General features: G+C 46.9%; 1 protein-coding gene across 5 annotated transcripts in view; it reads right to left on the bottom strand.

Annotated features, from left to right (window-relative positions):
* LOC119660729 (latrophilin Cirl-like) overlaps positions 1-20089 on the bottom strand; it is a 101989-nt gene that overhangs the window by 22701 nt on the left and 59199 nt on the right. For 4 of the 5 annotated variants that reach the window (XM_038069392.1, XM_038069388.1, XM_038069389.1 and 1 more), the window contains 7 exons: positions 15860-15953; positions 12500-12680; positions 6519-6708; positions 5630-6459; positions 4955-5560; positions 4586-4819; positions 4200-4389 (listed from right to left, as the gene is read on the bottom strand). In XM_038069392.1, coding sequence (XP_037925320.1) covers positions 4200-4389; positions 4586-4819; positions 4955-5560; positions 5630-6459; positions 6519-6708; positions 12500-12674 — 2225 coding nt within the window. In that variant the 5' untranslated portion in view covers positions 12675-12680; positions 15860-15953. The remainder of the gene's footprint in view (positions 1-4199; positions 4390-4585; positions 4820-4954; positions 5561-5629; positions 6460-6518; positions 6709-12499; positions 12681-15859; positions 15954-20089) is intronic. The other variant, XM_038069391.1, reaches the window with a different exon arrangement.

The following is a 20089-nucleotide window of genomic DNA, read 5'->3' as shown; positions in this document are numbered from 1 at the left end:
TCTTCAGGAGGAAAATGAAATCGACGACAAGCACCTCGAGGATAATGAAGGCGAAATCCCTGAAGTAAATTTATGACGCAGCCCGCTGGAAACCGTCTTCTGACGAGCCAAGAGTATGTACGGTCGGGCTGGGGTAGGTTCATCCAACTGACGAGGATCTGCTGGCCATTTGTTAGGGCCAAGTGGATCTAGCATGGGGATGAGCCGAAGCAACAGACCGCGGACCATCCTCCCTGCACCGAAGAAGGAGCTAAGACGACCCCAAGCCAAGTTGGAACAGCATACGCCGAGGGTTGAGTGGCCATTGGGGAGCTTGGTCTTTAGTATGCGAATTATGGATACCGTGGGCACCTTCAATTTCAAATAAGACCCTTACCCTGGTGGCCAGACTAGTCAGGGTGGACATTCTTCCCGGACTACTCGTGGAACCAAGATATGGACTCAATTAAAAAAAAAAAAAAACCCCGACGATAGAAGAAGAGGTGATGATGCCAGGCGCATCATCGGAAGACGAGCTGCTGGCATCCAGGAGACAGTAACCGTCTAAGCAGCACACTCGGTGCCAGCCCTAGCAACGCTGTGCTGAAACCAACTGTAGGGATCTCCCGGAGCGAGGCGGCAGACGGACTAATGGTTTCCAGCCTGGAATCCAATTCCGTGAAGCTGGGTGTAGCAAGTACCGGACACAGTACTCCTAACCCGAAACCCTTGAAATCGGGGGATCTCTCAAAAGTAAAGACCAACAAGAATGTCGATCACCAGAACCTGGCTAAGAAGCGAAGATCCACTGGTGCCAGTACCAGAAAGCCATCCATATTCTTAGTAAACCTTTCAGCGACATGGCCGTGAGCCACTTACGTGTGGCGCTGGCGGGTGGTAATTCCGCTAGCGGCAAACTAGTGCCGGAGATATGGACCATTGTTGAGGCCAGGTTGTCGGAGATGGTCATTGAACATCTCCTGGCGTCAGAAGCAAACACATGGGATCCATCCCCTGCTTTGATTCCTTTCAGGTAGTCCGTGAAATCCACGTTGTAGCTAGCAAGGACCAATTCTCCAGGGAATTCCTCGGTTCGTGCGTGCCTAAGATCAGCGATGCCTGCGAGGGCGTAAAGCTCAAAGTCATTCGCTACGACGAGATTACTCGAAGTGTTCCTCGGATAATCTGTTTGCATTCCTCCTAGAGAAAGACATCGACATCGCACTAATACAGGGGCCTTGCATCAGAGTCGACTGAACCATCAAAGGGCTCCAAAGCAAATATTTTAATTTATTCCACGGCATAGGGGACGCTGATCAGGATGACCTAGAGCATGTATCCTCGCGGGGAAAAGTCTGTACACTTCCAGGGACCTTAGTCGTGGTCAAACTGAAATAGGCTGGGGCAAAGAAAGTGTATATTTCCCCGGCAGAAGACCTAAAACAAAGATTTGGTACACGTCAACGTTATATTCCCAGCACTGGTCGGTTGTGAAGCGACCCGGCCTTAAATCGCCGTGGTATTCTTCAACGAGTCGTTCGGTGTATGGTCTTACTCTATTCTCCTGGATTTTCGTCAATATTTTAAAGGACGAACAGACTGCCTCTGTAGTTTTCACAACGCAATCTACCTCCCTTTTTTGGATGGGACAGATGATACTCCTGCGCCGGCCGTCTGGGATCTCCTCGTCCTCCCAGATTCGCAGCAATAGTTGGTGTATCGCATTCAGTAGAGCCGTTCCACCGGATTTTAACCGGGATCTCATCCGTGCCCGGCGCTTTGTTTGATTTCAGTAACCATATGGCGACATCAACTTCTTCTGCTGATAAGGTCGGCTCAGAAGTATTGAAAACGCTCTGGTTGCAGCAGCCCACAGAAAGCACCCGCGCTATCTTGGTTTCCGCGGACTCGGGATCGCTGGAGGTGCTGTCCGCCACGGCCGACAAAGTCCACGAGGTATATCCACGCCCTGTGGCCGCAGAAGCATCTAGAGACACACGTCGAGAGGTCGTAGATATCAAGTCAATGGTGACGACACTTGTGGACACAGTCTCTTAGTTTACGACGACTATAGGTGCTTTGTATTCGGCAGGTAGATCTCGATCGCAGTCACGGTAGATGTCTGCTTACCGTAAAGGGCGTTCGGATAGTCTTACGCCGGGATCCTTATCGGCCCCGACAATTTGCTGGTACCACCGTAAATTCGGAGCTCAAGCGACAAAATGTACCACCGGATGCAATTTCAATACCACAAAAGACTCTGAAAATCTCGCAACATTACTACTGAAAGTAGTTTCGCCCAGCCGGGAAAGCACGATGTGCAGCACCACATCAGCACTACCGGCTCCCCGGTCTTCTCAAAGTTTTTGGTCATCTCCACCCAATATGGTCCTACCCTACCTATTTCTCTCATCCATAACTTTGCGGAATCACTGACAAACTGCGGTATTTTCAAGACCTTGGATCTGGTCAAGGGGTATCAACAGATCCCTGTTACTCCATATATACCGAGAACGGCTATCTGCAAACATTTCAGAGATCCATCCACTCTGCCTACGAAACTTAAACTTCTGTTTCGTCTACATGGATGATGTTTTGGTCGCCTCTTCCTCCGAATCTCAGCCCAACGTAACTACAGCGCCTACGATTGTAAGCTACTCGCCGTATGCCTCCCCATTAAATACTTCAGTTTCTCCCTTGAGGGCAGACTGTTCACCGTGTTCTTACTTTCGCGCTTAAACAAAAGCCCCACAAAGCGTCTCCTCGTTAACTTCGGCAACTGAGCTTCATCAGCGAGTTAACTTCCCGACATCCAACACGTGTCTGGGAAAGACATCGTCGTTGTGGACGCTTTGTCATGAATCTCGGAGGTCACAGTCCGCATCGGGGTCGATTATACGGCAACCACCGAGGCACAGATAGACGAGAGGACAAATTTCAATTACAAGTTTAAGGAGTTTCCTATCTCCGGCTCAAATTCCTACTTATTCCTGCAGATTTTGGCAAGGAAGTATTCCACGCCGTCGTGTGGCGCCAGGACGACGAACCGGTTAGTCATTGGAAAATCTTTCTGACCGTCCATGAACAAGGACGTAAACTCTTGGGCCAAACAGTGCATCGCGTGCTAGAAGTGTAAGATCAACAAACAAAGAAGGAAGTAGTCGGTCCACAAAGCGCTTCCACACCATCCTCCTCGATATCATTGACCCTTTGCGGGACTCGCACGGATATAAATATTGCCTCACAATCATCGACAGGTTTAAGCGGCTCGGGACGATTGGTCAGTCCTTGACTTTCGTCCTCCTCAAACTTCGCACAGCCCATCAAGAGGAGTGCACAACTAGCCCCACGGCGATGATGTACGGGGAGAATCTGCGACTCCTCGCCGACCCTGTACTGGATATCAGACCAGGGTTAAGCGACTCCAGCATGCTGCCTCTACTCAGGGATGCGGTTTCGAAACTGTAGCCGACTCCATCTTCCCGACATACAACGCCGGAGGTCAACACTTCCAGGGACCTCGAGACATGCTTCCTCATTAGGATGGACGCTCCTCGAAGGCCGCTGCACCCCCCATATGAGGGTCCTTTTAGTCCTGGAGCGACGGGAGCACTCCTTGAAGCTCAACGTTCGGGACGGGCCAAAATCGGTCTCCTTGTCGGGGCTGAAGGCGTTCGCCAAACCGGGGGATGGTCCAAAAAGCGTGCTGAATGTTGGATCGCGTCGCATAGCGTAGATACAGTCATAGCTTTAAAAACCCTACCCATTTTCCTGAATTAGCTAGTACAGTGGAGCGTATCAGCAAGCATCAGCCTAACCGCAAGGCGCGTTCTCTTCACCTGGGAACCTGTTTTTGACAGACCTACATGATTTCGGTCCATGTTAAGCAATTAAACTTCATGGGAGACGTCTTAAAGATGACATTGTGAACGTGGTGGGTAACTTGAATGCCAAGATGGGATCGGACAATACTTTGCTCAGACATGTTCGAAAGACGAGACTTAATTTTAACAAAACATAGCGAACTCGAGAGACAACTTGCCAATGGTAACCATTTTGGGAATGTTCATTATAAATTCCGTAGTCTTAAGAGATGGTTGAGACACTAAAGTTCATTGGTTGATTCCATGATCTGTAATCTTCCATGGTTTTCCATGACTATTTCTACTATCTTGAATTATGTGGAATAACGAAATAATATACAAAAATGTGGTACTCACTGGTCAATATAGTTCCAAAATACACAAACGGGATTGGTGACATTTTCCACTTTTAAATGTCGCAGGATCAATCGTATTGGCTGCGATAGTTGTATATGTCGTCCCTTACCCAAACTGGCTGATATCACTTTACTATTTAAAATGCGATTCTGTTGAATGCCCGCTGTATTTTTAGAGTGATTGCGTTGCACTGTAAAGAAAGGATAAAGGACAATAATTAGTTAAGGAAGTTAGCAAAAATAGAACAATAAAAAAGAAGAAGTTTTCAGCAAACAACTGTACTCAAAGGTTAGAATCAAACTAAAATTAATCTTTGCTACGTCTCAAGCCATCTATAGGTCCTGATATACAGAAAAAAAGGATAAATAAAAGATCCTCAAACTTACTTTCACCTTTTGTAAACTTCACATCCAAGTGGTTTAGCCATGGTTTTAATATCGTCTCAAGTCTATCGAATGCAACAAATACAATTCGTACAAGACCCGCCTCACTATTCTCAACGAGTGCACCTCGAGGGAGTTCAATACGATCCTCGCTCACATCCCACTGTTCAACCTTGCCGTCCGGAAATACTTCATTGCCAACAATGTTGCGTGTTTCCAACACACGAATTGATAGAACTGTAAAGAGAGAATAAAATCGTTAGTATTATGTAGGATCAGGCCAGCCCCAAGGGGAGGAGCAAAAGGGAGTGATTCTTCCATGACCAGCACAGAAGCTGTAAAAGAATAGTAAAAGGATGCCAATCTACTCACGTATATTCTTCACTTTTTGCACAACTGTCCGCTCCCGAATTATCGAATCGGCCAACAAAAACGCATTGTCCTCCAGCCCCGTAAGCAATGATGTAGCCACACGCATTTGATCTTCAAAACTCAAATCCAGCCACGTATGTTTGTGCGAAATATCCAATAAATTTGATCCGGTCTTCACCACACCACTCAATAATTCCGTGATGATAGCTTCACGTTGCTTCTGATCCGGAAATGTTTCAATATCGTATGCCATCTTTTCGGACATTGTTTGAATTATTTTTGTTGTGACCAACATATCACCACCGTATAGGGTTTTACTACTGGTTATCTGCGACAGGTCGTTGGCAATGGATATCAAGGAGGAGTCTCGTTGGTTGACGCTGATCTCGAGATTGTTGATCCACACACTTCGGCACTGTGTGAGGTCTGGGGTCAGGGGATGCCAGACCGCTCGGTGGGGACTATTTCGACTCGAGCTCAATTGATGTTGGGTCTCACAACTCCTTGAGGCACAGTCGCTCAGGATCATCTGAACGTCCGATCGATTTGATGATGAAGCGATTTGTTGGAGGACACAACGCCACTTAGCGATTCCGAATGCACCTCCTAAAAGAAACCAAGAAATACACTCAATTTTTACTTGCCCAGGACCCATTTTGAATGAGGTAAACTTACCGGGACATGGTTGAACGTTCACTTCCCCCACCCTAGTCACGTTCCAGAAAAGATTTCGCATTGTTGTAGGACCACAGTAGTAGCCGCTATCGATGGAACCATCGTAGTTATTATTATTGTTGTTAACTAATACTGAAGGTGATTGTGTGGTCAAAGTCTGCTGATTGTATATTGAATTGTCTTCGTTGCGGTTCGTGTGTTTCGACTGATCCTGCGATTCATGCCTGCCCGCATCATCACTTGGAGTCGATTGTGTCCGATTGAATGTACCACTATCAGCCCCATTCTCACTGGCTTCACCTGCCGGGCTGCTGCTATTTACTGATGTTCGACTGGACTGCAGGACACCACCTCGATTTGAAAATGGCGTATTTGTTGGTCGTGAAGCTGAGCCTCGAGTATCAAAAGGATCAACAATTGGTGGTCGTCCACCGGCCAAGTGAATATTAGTTTGACTTGTACCAACACTTCCAGTACTAGGACCACCCGACCCTTGTGAGGTGCCCGGTGTTTCAGCACCTTTTGACTGTGGCGGGGGCTTCTGGGGGAGGACCATTTGATGGATGCTTCCTATTCGCGCTGTGGTAGGAGTTTGATGTCCTGACGTGCTCTTCATTGACGATGTAACCGTTGCTGGTATTGTTGAAGTACTCCAAATGTTTGGCGAATTTGTAATCAGCCATGGCGGACTAGGTCGGGTTGTGGTCGTGGAAGTCTGTGCCGCCGAAATGCATTGATAGTGGGCTTCCAGATATTTATGGGTGCCAGGACATGGATCGCCAAACATATTTGTACTTGCTAAAACGCTGCAATTCTGCTTATGTGTACACCTATGAGGAAGGTGCAAGTCAAAACGGGATCAAGGGACTAAGTAAATCTTCAAACCTACTTGGAATGTAAAACTCTTAAACTTTTCGGCGACATACAATTCACACTCCATTCGACATTGCCGTGATCGTTGCATATCGTTATAGAGAAACGCCCATAATTTGCCCGTATCAGACTTATTAGATAGCCTGGATCGCATGAGATAGTCAGGGTTTTCCCTTCGCATGCATATGCTGTTTCGTATTGTAGACCTGTGGGAGTCGGAAGGTTAGTACAGTTGAAAACGAATGGGGAAACCAGCTAGATGCTAGCCACTAGTCAGTTTCCCTCTTTGAGGAACGATGAATCCATGAGAGCTCTGTATTTCGAAGAGCCTTTTGCGCGAATAATTTAATCTGGAAAAGTGTACTGATAATAGCCAATTTTATGTGCTTCAAACTAGGACTTCAACATTATTAACACATGTGAAGAAGACAACCCCCTAGCCGGCATAACACCGGTGTCCTAGGTAGTAGCCCTGAGAAAGTTTCTCGATGAAGGGCGAACTGCTAATGACCGATACACGCCGGGGCACACTAGGAGTACCTGGGGCCGTCAACAACTCTGTGTCTGTCGACGTCGATGGGGTGATGTGAGCCTAGTTCTGCCAAGGTGATAGTTGTGGGGTGTACCAGGAGCCTGACCCTTCAGACCCTGATAGGTTAATGTGCATTGAACCCGTATTAATCGACCGCGTTGCCCCGAGTGAGCGCTGATTCGTCGAAGAGTTCCGTAGGACAGGCCTCAGGGAACTAGGGAGGGGCTTTGTCCCCGAAGGTATACCCGTTCCTGGCTGGTAAAAACTTAAATGGCGAATAAAAACAATACGAAGGAGGAGATAGTGGCAATGCAGAATGAGTTGACCGCGTTTTTACACAACACGAAAACATATCACTCGCCCTAGCGCTCAGCGAAGGATGCAACAAGGACTGATATATCCGACGAGATATCGGGATCCGCAAACAGAGAAGAAGACTCGCAAAGTCATGCGGTACCTGCGAAGGAGACGGCAATCCAGATAGTACCACGCAGTGCTGTTATTGCGGAAAAAGGCAGAGTTGAAACAGCTGAAACTGACCCTGCTGACCAAACTCCTCTCTCCTCTCCCCTGGTGATTTGGAATATAAGTCAAATGGGAGCGCTGTCGACTACTCTGGCAAAAGCTGAAGAGGAAAGGCTTATTAAGAAATGCGCACCAATTGCGAAGCGCATCTGGGACGTTCCTCCAGGAAAACGTCAGCAAAGGCATGAAATACGGGCTGATAAAGCTGGAGGAGCTCCTGGACCGAATTTCGTATTACAGGCGGACATGAAGAATAACAGAAAATGCGCGGAAAGCAGAGAAAACCGCGTCACCCACTGAGAATAAACGGATCGCAGATAGCCCATTGCAGAGTGAATTGGGGGGGAAAAAGAAGAAAGGGGCATCTGAAGGAGACTTCACTCAGATACTCTCCAGAGATTAAAAGAAGAAAGCGAAGAGGGACAAGAGGCAACAAAATGTCGGGCCAGCGAAAAACCTCTGCTTAAAAGTATGGCGGACATGGAGGATGGAGCACCAAACAAAAAAGGTGTGGAGAAGAAGGAGGACTAGACCGCCAGCTCTGCTTATTAGCCCGATGGAAGGCAACATCTTTGCAGAAGTCCTCAGCAGAATCCATTACCAAATGAAGCCCGAAGATAAGAACCGTGTCTTCCATTCGAAAAACGAAGGGTAATGGAGTCCTAGCCGAATGAGGCCCGAGGACGACAAATAAGGGGCGTTCTGTGTAGCAGCCAAGGGGCTTCTGGGAGATAAAGCTTTAGTTTCTAGCCTGGAACCCACGTGCTCTTTGGAAATCCGAGACCTTGACTGCCTGACGAAAAGAACCAGGTAGAAGAGGCCACCATTAAACGCGAATGTCCAGAGGTAACCAATGTCCGAATTGGTATTATTTCTGCGAACTCCCGGGGTTGTGGAGCAATACCCGAGGAAGCTTCTAAACAGCGGGAAAATCAGAATGGGTTGGATAATGTGTAGGAAACGAATCCGATCCACCCCAACCAAATGTTACAGATGTTTGGATTATGGGCGCACGTCGGGGGCCTGACAGAAGGGCAACATGCCGCGAATGTGGCCAGGCATGCCATAAAGCCAGCACCTGGAACGAAAAAGAGAGCTGCGTCCTATGCAGGGACCATGCCGCGTCTGATGAGAACGTTGCGCACACTGTAGGCTCAGGGCAGTGTCCACTCTTCAGAGCAGAACTGAAAAGAGCTAGGACTGTTGATCAGTCACGAGTTGGTAGCGAAGCTCGTTGCGGAGACCAAAGCTGATTTAGTGCTCATCAATGAGCAGTATCGAAACTAGGACCCAGCTTCATAGCACCCTAACATATCAGGGACCGCTGCCATCTGACGACGCCCACCTTAGGATTCTTGCTCAAGATCGAGGGGACAGCTTTGTCTGGATTTGGAGTTTAGAGGTAACGTTTTTCAGTGTTTATCTAACACTCAATAGGATAATGACGGACTTTCGACGCTTGATGCTCTGCAGGACGCTATCTTGGGCACAGAGGGGCGGATCGTGTCGAGAGTGACTTCAATGACAGGACACTTGAATGGGGCATGCCTCACGCAGACTCCAGAGGGAAATGCATTCTCGAAATGGCGGCCAGAACACTTGAGACTTGTAGCTTTAAACAAAGGATCCACTCCACCGTTCCGACGCACGGACTGCGAGGGAAACATTTCCGACGTAACCTTCGTGTCGGAGTCACGGTGTCGTTGGTAGGCGGGTGGGGAGTTCTGGAAGGCTTCTCGCCAAACGGCCATCAACACATTGTCTTCGAAGTGGTTGACAAATCTCTCGGTGTGTGCCACCACGGCGCCCCTTCTGTGCAAGGAACGTCGCGAAGGTGAACACTGGGAGATTTGTGGAAACTCTTGGAACAGGTGAGGCCGCGTTGGAAGGTACTCCTGAGGGTAGTGGCGCTGCAGCTGATATTATCGTAAATTCGGTTATGAACTTGATAACAGCAGCCTGGGGAGCTTCCATGCCAAGGAAGGCATCGAGACGTAGCAAACCTTCTATGAATTAGTGGACGGCGGAAATTGTAGAGTTTCGGAAGGAGTGTCACAAACCCCGCCGTTTGAGGCAACGCCTAAACAACCGGGAGAAGGCATGTACACAGAGTATAGATCAGCCAAAAGGAAACTCCGCAGCGCAATAAATAGGAGCAAAGCCCGCTACTGACAGGATCTGGTCGACGAGGTGAATGGGAGCCCATGGGAATTCAGTTACAAAGTGGTAACCTCAAAAATCGGCGTTCCGCGGAAACCCTGTTCACTTAAGTCCGAGTAGATGGACCGCATTCCTTGCGCACCCCGTACGGGATGATGACATCAGCGCGGAGAGCACCGAGGACTGCCCACTTTTCTCTATAAATGAGTTGGAGCAGACAGGTTTCTCTATGAAAAACAAGAAGGTGCCAGGACCCGAGGGTATTCCAGCAAAGGTTTACAAACTAGCGTTCCAAAATCGGCCAAATCTACTGCTCGGCGCATTAAACGCTTGCCTAAAGAGAAAACTTTCCCTTCTCGTTGGAACATGGCGAGGCTTGCGCTGATCAGTAAAGGGACAGTAAAACCAACGATAAAATACCTTGGACTGACTCTTGACTCAAAGATAAGCTTTTTTAAGCAAATCAAAGCAGCAGTGAACAAGGCTGCAGCTGGAATCTCGACCTTAAGTAGGCTAATGGCGAATATTGAGGGGGTCTCCGAACGAGTTCAACGGAGTCTTTATAGGCCGACGCTCTTGGCAGGAAGGGTATATCATAAGTGTCTCATGCAAGCATTGTCTCTGAACCAGCCGTTAGGGATGACCGCGGGAGTGATCCCCGTTGCCCTTTTTGCTAAGGAGCCTCAAACCATATACAAGCGTAAGATAGAAGAGCCAAGGGAGGTGGTTGCTCGTGAAGAACGGCAACGGACCCTAAATGAGTGGCAACTCTCTGAGCAAAATTAAACCAGAGAGAGATGGACTGCCTAACTTAGATGCGTAGCTGAATCGGAAGTATGGTGAGACTATTTCCTTAGTCAGTGCGCATGGAGGTTTTCAATCTTACCTGCGCAAGATTTGAAAGGCACGATTTCCTAATTGTGTATTCCGCAATGGAGTTGTGGAAGACGCCTATTACACCTTTGTTTCTAATTCGTCAGCAGCTCTTCAGACAACATTGTCAAGGAAATGCTGGGGAGCGCTGACAGGTGGGGCCGTGTTGCCAATTACGTTCGAGTCCTTCTTATTGCAAAGAAGATAGATCTCGACCGATAAGCCGGATAGCGGGGGGTTACCAGAACTGTCAGTTCCCTCTCTCCTCCCGTTGATGAAAGGAATTCCCCTTCGCAAGGCGGGAGAACTAGGAGGCTAGCCCGAAGTAATGCGGCAAACGATTTCAGACTGCCTCTCTGATGGTGAGGGAAGGTCCATATCATACTAAACTGTCTCGCGCTCAAGTGATTGGAAGTGAACCTTCTGCTTATTAGCAACTCCTGAGAAAGACTCTATTAGGTGCACCTAGAAGAATATCTCTTTAACCTAGTGAGTGACAAAGGACTATTTACATAGATGAGTTTTGATAGGACGTACAACAGGCCTTCAAGCTGCATAGTTTCAAGATAGCTTACTTCGAATCCTTACTAAACAGGGACGAAGCTTGCAAGGTTCTTCGGTTGAAATTTGAATAAACTTTCATAAAATGCATGTCATACCCACTCGCATGACTCTAATGACTATCATTCCAATAACAGATTAGCTACTGCTTTTACATATCCTTTCTCTTCTCTCTCTTCCCCCGTTCCAGCGCAGACCTAATGAACTGTTCGCACTTAACACAGAGAGAAAATGTGCGATTTGAAAGTGTAAAACGGGCCTTCATTCCACTCATGCTTTTCCTTTGTATCCACATGTATCGCTCTCTACTACACTCCCTCCCACCCACCCGCTCCGTGTCCAAATATACACCATCATTACTACCCCATCAATGGAGTTCTTCCTGGCACATACATAGTCCTTTTAGTCGTGCTCTATTTTAGCGTGTTCACATCCCACTCTTGCTCCTTACAACCTTTTCAATGGTCGAATTGTAGGACTAATAATTAGGGGAGAGATTGGATAGTCCTTGGGCAAACTGTTTATTATCATTTTCTTGAGGTTTTAGTCAAATAGGACTCGAATCATGGGACTGACATTACATCAATTGACACATGGACAGGTTTAAAAAGGAGACCTGGTTAAGAAAAAGTGGGGAGAGGCGAAGAGGGAGTGGTAAAAAATGAAACTATTGATAGAAGGAATTTATAGCTCAGTAGAGGGTAGTTGCTACTTTGAGGACCAAATGAAGCTAATGGAAGTAGCGATTCTATATTCAGAACGGGGATTGAAAAGAGGAGGATGGAGAAAAAGGATATATTACCAAGCATGCAATTTATCTCGGAGATAAGGATTGACTGACCTCGTTGTTTAAGGGAGAGAGAATTACGTTGCTGACCATGCCGACTCAGTTAAGGTCACCAGGGCCAGGACTAAGGTGATCAATAAAAATTCAAGAAGTTCGTCAGTGAATTCGGAGCCTATAAAAATTCATTCTCGACCTAATCAAAGGAACTGATCCCCTTCAACTCCTATATAGCAATTACACCCCTTAACCCTCTATCAAATTTTATACACGTAAGCAAAATACCTACATGGGTAATTTAAGTCAACATCTTGCCTCGATAATTTTTCGTCCCCATTATTGATTTAATTTATTAGGGCACATATTTTCAGACTAGCCCCACAACCATTCCACTGGCTCGTCAGATCTTTTAATAAAATCTTGTCCCAAGAGAAGCGGTGATTGCGTATGCCCTCCCTCACTTAATAGCAAAAGGAGAGAGGGATGCATGTGGAAAATTTCGACTTATAAATAATACAAAATATATGGAAATAGGAGCTTATATGGATGCAATACTACTTACCAGCCGCTAATGATTTCCTTGGCAATAAAATTAGCAATGATATTATAAAATATATTGATAATTTTATGATAGCACCGCCATGAAACAATTCGTTTGTTGTTGTTGTCGATGTTGTAGACTTTATGGGAAATATGGGTAAAATACCCTCATTAAAATGCGGGCATCGATTGTACATCGCTATCTGAAAAATAGGACAGAAAAGGGGGAGAATATAATTAATGAAATACGCACAAACTAACATAAGCATTGGAGAAAATAAATAAATAAATAAAAAAATAAATTTGTAATTTTGAAAGCCCGCGTTTTACAAATTGGTAAGCCCCTGATATATTCTCGTTGGCAACACTAATTTCAACGTTCTGTCAAAGTTTGACATCAAACCGATCATTAGTTTTTGAATTGCGTCTGTTTTAGTAAGCCGAAAAATTGGTGTGTGGCCATTTTTACTATGGAAGAAAAATGAAACAACGAGAATGCCTCAAATTTTGTGTTAAAAATAAAAGTTCATGTTCCGAATGGCTTAAAATGTTAAGTGGCTTTCGAAGAGTCATGTATACAGAAAACAGAATCATACGAATGGTATAAAGAATTCAAAGGCGTCGTCCTGGTACCTGAAATACCTGAGAGAAGGCCTAAAACCAGAAGAGGCCCTTAAGAAGGCTCAGAGTAGACCTAAGCCATCTTTACCGGAGCCAAAAAAGCGGGGGACAGCAGAGATTAGCCCCCATGAAGAGAGTGCTCCCCAAAAATCCATACCTGAACCCAAGGGGGGAAAAACCCCGGGCAGATCAGGGGTGCAGGCAGAAATCAGGAAGCCTAGTGCGGTCAAGGACATTCGACTAGTCAAACTGTTAAAAATGTTTTCCGAGTCAGTACTCACTCATGAGGATCAGGAAACCATCAAAGACCTTGCCGTCAGGCAGATGTGCAAGAGATGGACTGCGAAACTTGTGGTCACCGAGATACGCTTCCGAGCAGGCCATTTTCTGGTGGAGTGCGCGACGGAAGACATTGCAGAGGGCTTTAGGACCATAGTTCCTGGGAAGGAGCAAAACTGTAAACATCTGCTGGGGATGATATACAGTATACAGGTGACAGTATTTCTCCCAAAAGCCGCGACAATACAGTCGGAAGATCTCATGGGTCTCGCGATTATGGAGAGTCTTCAGAAGCAATGTGGAGAGAAAGTCGTCAGAAGCAAGGTGGAGGGAAAGAGTAAACTACTCACAATCGGGGCAGATTAACATCTCTGGAGGGAATCACACGTCGGAGTTGTCATATTAACTACCGATTTGGCAATATACCCGTGCATGTGCACAGGGAAAAGCCGAAGAGACATCGAGTGAAAAGCATATCCAGGTCCTCGAAGAAGTCTCAAAAGCCAAAGCCGAAAAGGACTGGATCAACCAAGGAAGTAGACCTGCTGCCTTTTCATTTAATTCTAAGTTATAAGCGAGAAAGTCTTTAAAACTTTAAAAAGGGACTTTTCAGATTTTCCCTCATTTTCGTCACCTTCACATCACAACCTATACACTTACCCCCAGACACTGATACCCTCAAATCTCATGAACACAAATCAGGTTCCTTTTCATTCAGTTCTATGTACTAAGTGAGAAATTAGCCTTTAAAACCTTAAAAAGGGACTTTTCAGATTTTCGTCACCTTCACCCCACAGCCTGTGAAGAGCAGAAGCTGGACGACCTAGACTTCTAGGACTCAAGGTGGACAGCGACGCGCGGGAAAGCGCCATGTCGTCGGCGGAAGGCGATACTCCGACAGTGGAGAAAAGCTCCAAAAACTGACGGAGCGAATGACGAGCACCAAGATAGCCCAGATAAACCTTCACCATGCGAAAGCTGCATCTGAGGTAATTGCAAGGGTAAGTTCCAAGGAAAACATTCGAATAGTGCTGGCTCAGGAGCCCTGGGTGTACCAGGGGTTGATTCGCGGTCTGCAAGGAGGTAATTTAGGACTCCTGTTGTGAAAAACCATGAGCTTGCATAATTCTTAAACGTAATTTAATATATATGTCTTTCAGAGTTCCTGACCGGAAGGAGCACTCGAGAGGCAGCCGTGGCATCGGGATACTTCCTAGGAGACGACATCCGAGTTCCGCCGGAACAAGTCGCTAAACTGGTAAAGTACTGTGAGAAGAGGGCGTTACCACTTCTCCTCGGTTGCGATTCTGAGGAACTGAGGAAGCCCATTAACTATTGTGCCCTGCAGCGAAGTAAGGCAACTCTCAACGGGAGAAACTGGAAATCCGACTACAACCGGCCCGTCTGCGGTACTACAGCCCAAATCTAACCGTAAACGGAAGAGGAAAGCTCAGCAGAAGGGAATTTCAGCCACTAAGGAGGGTGCACTACAGCCTGTCAGAATCTTCTCCTTCACCCTTACCCGGAAGAACCTTGGGAATGAGGACATGGAGATCCACACTGGACACACCAGACACCCCTGTCAGTGGTAACATGTCGGATGTTGGTTACCTGGTCCTCGAAAGAAAGCAGAGGACATCATCCGCATATTGCTTGAACAGAACCTGGGCGTGGACTCCGAACACTGGAGGAAAAACCTAGAAACGTACAGAATTTCAGCCTGGTATTTGAACACCACCTAGAATCCCCTCTGACAATCAGGAGAGAGTTAACATTGAAGCCATCTATAGCAACACCTATAAGGGGGAAATGGATGCCGTAATAACCACCGGGGACGAGCGGAGAAACGCCTTCACAGACGGGAAAAGGAAGCCTGGGAGAGCTACAAGTCTGTGAACTCTAAAAGTACAGGGAGCAACCGCACCAGGCGCGCAAGTTTTACCAGCAAGTCAGCAAGAAGCCTTACAAACCTCGTTGCGTACTATGAAGAGGTTTGTCCTATTTCCCCGAAGCCAAAGCGGTGAAACAGGTCCGTGGTGGAAATCAACCAAACGATGGTACTTTCACGAAGTCCATAGTTATGTCAGGCATGGTCAATTTGGAGAGGACATCGCATGAACGCATGAGGTGTGGGAGCCATGCTGCACTTCTCCAAAAGACTTCTGGAGTTTTGGGGAAAAGTGGGTGTGACAAACACAGTTTTATACAAAACCTTAGAACAGTACGGACTGTAAAAAGTCCCCTTAATGAAATATCCGCTTCCATACTATGCAAGGCATATTCCTCCAATTTACACTCAACATTTTTGCAACAATGAATTGATTTACTAAAAAGGCGAAAGCAAAATGCATACCACAATCTTTTGTATGCAAATTCCCTGGTTAAATATTCAATAAAAGAAAAACCCCAAAAGATATAAATTGCAATTGATGAAGACGTGCAAGAATTTAATTAGCTAGAATTAAAGAGGAGGAGTACTTACTCAGCGTGGATTGGTTCAGCAATGAATTTTAAGCAGCCATTTGTATTGTACAATGATTGTTTTATTGTATATTCGAATCATCACTATTTGTTGTCTGCAATTGAAAGAATAGAAAGAAAAACGTTAGGAGACCTGATCAGATTGAATATTTGATATAAAAAGAGAGAATATGCAGATACTTGAAAGTGAAAATGAAAAAACCGCAAAGCATTCCACTTAGGAACAGGCCATCGGAACATCTGGGTTTACTTGGCACCCATTAAGTACAATAAGCGGGTTTTCATGGTCCAGAATGCCTGAAGTCCTTTGGAGGAAACATAGCTGGGCAATGGTCATTGAATCTCACACTAAAGGAGCGCGTCCGCTTGGACCGACAGGACACGACACGACAGTTTTGCTAATGTCCACTTTGAACGACACGACACGACAAATTTATTAACACCCACTGGGAACGACACGTCACGATAAAATATTATCTAGTTTATTTGTAAGGTAACCTCAGTAAGGTACTCCAGACATCCCGGTTTTGCGCAGTGGTCCACCAATTCGATATCCCTAAAAGCTGTCTAGCGTCCTGACCTACTCCATCACTCCATCTTAGGCAGAGTCTGCCACGTCTTCTTTTTCTGCGCGACAAGAAAGACGCGCTCTCAAAGTTAGGGGTTATGATCTCGAACCTGATGGAATCTGTTGGTCTACGACCCAACGTTCAAAAAGTCAAACGGGTGCTATACGATCTATGTATAACGAACGCAACAGTAGAACTAGTAACACAAACGTCCTCAAAGTCAATACCCCTGGTAGGAACCCAGACTAGAGTCAATAGCACAACAGTGGATCGACTTCGATCCGGAAAAGAAACACCAGAGTTCCCCAAACGACATAGGGATACTAATGGGGAGCCCCCAGAGCGAACTCCAAAGCGAAAGAAGGGGAAAACATAACCGACGCAATCACCAATCTTATCTAGTGAAACTGAACTGAACCATCTGGAAAAACGCACCAATCAGCCTAGTTGTACTAAAGTTTTAAAAAAAGGAAGACCGCAAAAAAAATCCCGGCCAGATGCGGTGATTATAAAAACAACAAATGAGCTGACATATGAGGAAATCTTAAGGAAGGTTAAGGCAGACAGTTCCCTCGTGGACTAGGGTGAACAGGATAAGTCGCAGAAAAGCGATTTGCTCCTTGAGTTTAGGCCCAGCGAGAGTAAGTCTGACAACCCCCATAAGAAGATCGAATCATCACTGGTCTAAGCAGTGGAGGTAAAGGTGAGCCAGGACTTAACCCTGATTGAGTGCAAGGACCTAGATGAGATCACTACAAAAGGGGAGATCTACGAGGCCTTAAAGGGTCAACTTGGACTAAATCCGACCCTTGAGTCCAATGTGATCAGGCTGTGGTACTCAGACGGCCACAATAGCCTTGCATTCGAAGTAGCGAAAAACAACTATTGCTGTTGGTAAAATTCGCCTTGGCTGGGTCAGCAGCTATCGACTGCGGGAATAGATCCCTGGAATTTGGACACATTTCGTGAAACTGTACAAGCAAGTACGATAGGTCTAAGTTGTGCCGAAGATGCGGGGAAGAAGACCGTATTGCCAAGAGCGCAATGCGGATCCTAAATGCCTACTATGCAGGGAAATACAGGAGAGTAACATCGACCATATCACAGGCAGTTACAGATGTCCTGCATGCATGAAATTCCTACAGTCCCAAAGCGACAGCAAGAAACTTGACAAGCAAAGTAGGGGGAAATACTACTGCAGGAAGCGATGCCGATTGGAAACGCAGAACACAGGTTCGGGCTCAGTAGTCGATCTGAAATATGTGAGTACCACATTGGCGAGAAGAATGGCATGGTTTGTCAGTGAGCATTATACTCATAGCGGCCACCAGGCAATTTTCCTCCAACGTGGCGATGTGCGACCCCGCGGAGCTGAGGACCAGGCTTGGTTCGTGAAAAGGTTTGAAGAGGATGCATTTATAAAGATACTATTGGAAACCCATAATTCCGGTGATGCGGCCTCAGAAAACATAGAGCAAATGATGGAGCGCATAAAGAGAGCAGCTGCTATGACGAGGCGGCGAGTCCTCACAAAAAGGCGGTCAAACTATTGATGAAATGAAGGGATCGCGACTAGTGGCTCTAAGGGTGTGCAGCGCCTTCAGAACGATATTAGGCGACGCAGCGTGTGTTTTTGCGGGAATGATTCCGATGGACATCCTGTGAGGCACGCTGTCCGTACGAGAAAAGGAGATTGTGAATCCACCTGAAAAGGACACAGAATATCGAAAGGCGGCAAGGCGAGAGTCGCTGGAAAAGTGGCAGCAACGTAACCCCAAAATTGTAGTGCAGAAGATAGAGATAGGGTAGAGCCGAGGAGGAAAGGCTTATCAGAAAATGCGCGGCAGTGGTGAAGCGGTCGGCAACGTTCCTCAAGAGTAATGTCTGCAAAGGCGTAAAAAACGGACTGATGGAACTGAAGGAACTATTGCACCGCATCTCCTTCTACAGGCGAACGTGGAGAGCAGCAGAAGACGATTGGAAATCAGAAACACCCGCACTTCTCGCTGAGAACACTGCTCGCGCCAAAGGGACCACAGATAGCTCACTTCAAAGCAAACTGGAGAAAAAGCGGAAAGAGGACGACGTGCCTGAAGGAGACTATCAAAGTAGTTTCCAGGGCCCAAAAAAAGAAGGCGAAGAAGCATAAACGGAAACAACTGACCGCGACAAGTCTTCTATGCACCAGTACAGAAATGGCCAACCTACAGAGGGAGTGTCATAAGTTCCGCCGTTTGGCACAAGGTTTACACGCCAACGAGCAAAGGCACAGTATAGATACGCAAAAAGGAGACTCCGCAGGGCTATAAATAAAAGCAAAGCGGCTGGCAGAAACTGGTCAACGAGGTGAACCGTGGGGACTTGGCTATAAGTTTTTTACCTGGAAAATCGGGGTTTTGCGGAAGCCCTGCGATCAGATGGACCGCATGGTTCGGGCATTATTCTCCAGACATCCTGTACGGGTTGATGTCAATAGCGCGGAAAGCGTCGAAGATTACCCCTTTTCACAATGAGAGAGCTCGAAGAAGCAGTTCTCACTATGAAAAGCAAGAAAGCGCCAGTTCCTGATGGTATCCCGGCGGAAGCTTGCAAACTGGTGTCCCGCCAACGACCCGACTTGCTGCTTGGGGCAGCATTGAAGCTTGAAGGAGGGCATTTTTCCTTGCCGTTGGGGTGGCCAGACTCGCACTGATCAGCAAGGGGAAAGGAGACCCAGAGCTCCTGTCTGCATATAGTTGACACGGCCAGGAAAATGCTCGAGAATCTCATCAGGAGTAGGTTCACTGAAGCGATCCGCGCTGCCAGGGACTTATCCCCAAGACAGTTCGGGTTCAGAACAGGGAGATCCACGGTGGATGCTATTATGGAGGTGGTGGATGCGCTTCATCGAGCCGAGGCACACAACCGGATAGTGCTCCTCATAACGCTTGATGTCAGAAATGCCTGCAGTTCCGTGATATGGACAGATATGCTAGGCACATTAGAAAACTCATTCTACGTGTCAAGCTATCTCTTGCGGATATTGAGGGATTATCTGAAATACCGCTCCCTGCTCGATGAGACGCTAGAGGGCCAGAGGATAATGGAAATCCGGTCGATAGTAGCACAGGGATCCATCCTAGGACCGGACTTCTGGAACGCTTCCTACGATAGTCTGCTGAGACTCGATATGCCCGAAAAGTCGTGTCTGGTCGGTTATGCACACGACGTTGCGGCAAAGCAGACTTGGCATATTGATGCGAAGGATAAGCGGATGGATGAGTGCTCATGGTTTCAGCCTTGCGTTGGAAAAAACCGAAGTAGCCACTTTGACAAGAACCTCCGTCCCATATTGATTGGGGAGTTGACTATAGAAGATGAATTTCTTCGAGTAAGCATCAGCGGACAGGGTTGTAGCTGGAGTCTCGACTTTGAGTCGACTAATGACGAATGTTGGAGGCCCTATATCTACTAGGAGACGTCTCCTTATGGGAACAACGCAGTCGACTCTGCTCTATAGCGTGGTATGGGCTGATGCCCTTGATAAGAAGGTGCATCGGAAGCGTCTTGCTCAAGTGCACAGACGGGGAGCTTTGCGAGTGACGTCTGCTTATAGTGCTGTCTCAGAACGAGCAGTAATGATGATCGCAGGAGTGATCCTCGTTGCCCTCCTTGCCAAGGAG

This window comes from Hermetia illucens, chromosome 7 (genome assembly GCF_905115235.1).
Source record: "Hermetia illucens chromosome 7, iHerIll2.2.curated.20191125, whole genome shotgun sequence".
NCBI classification, from domain to species: domain Eukaryota; kingdom Metazoa; phylum Arthropoda; class Insecta; order Diptera; family Stratiomyidae; genus Hermetia; species Hermetia illucens.
Note: the sequence above shows the minus strand (reverse complement) of the source record. Positions and strands in the feature narration are given on the sequence as shown.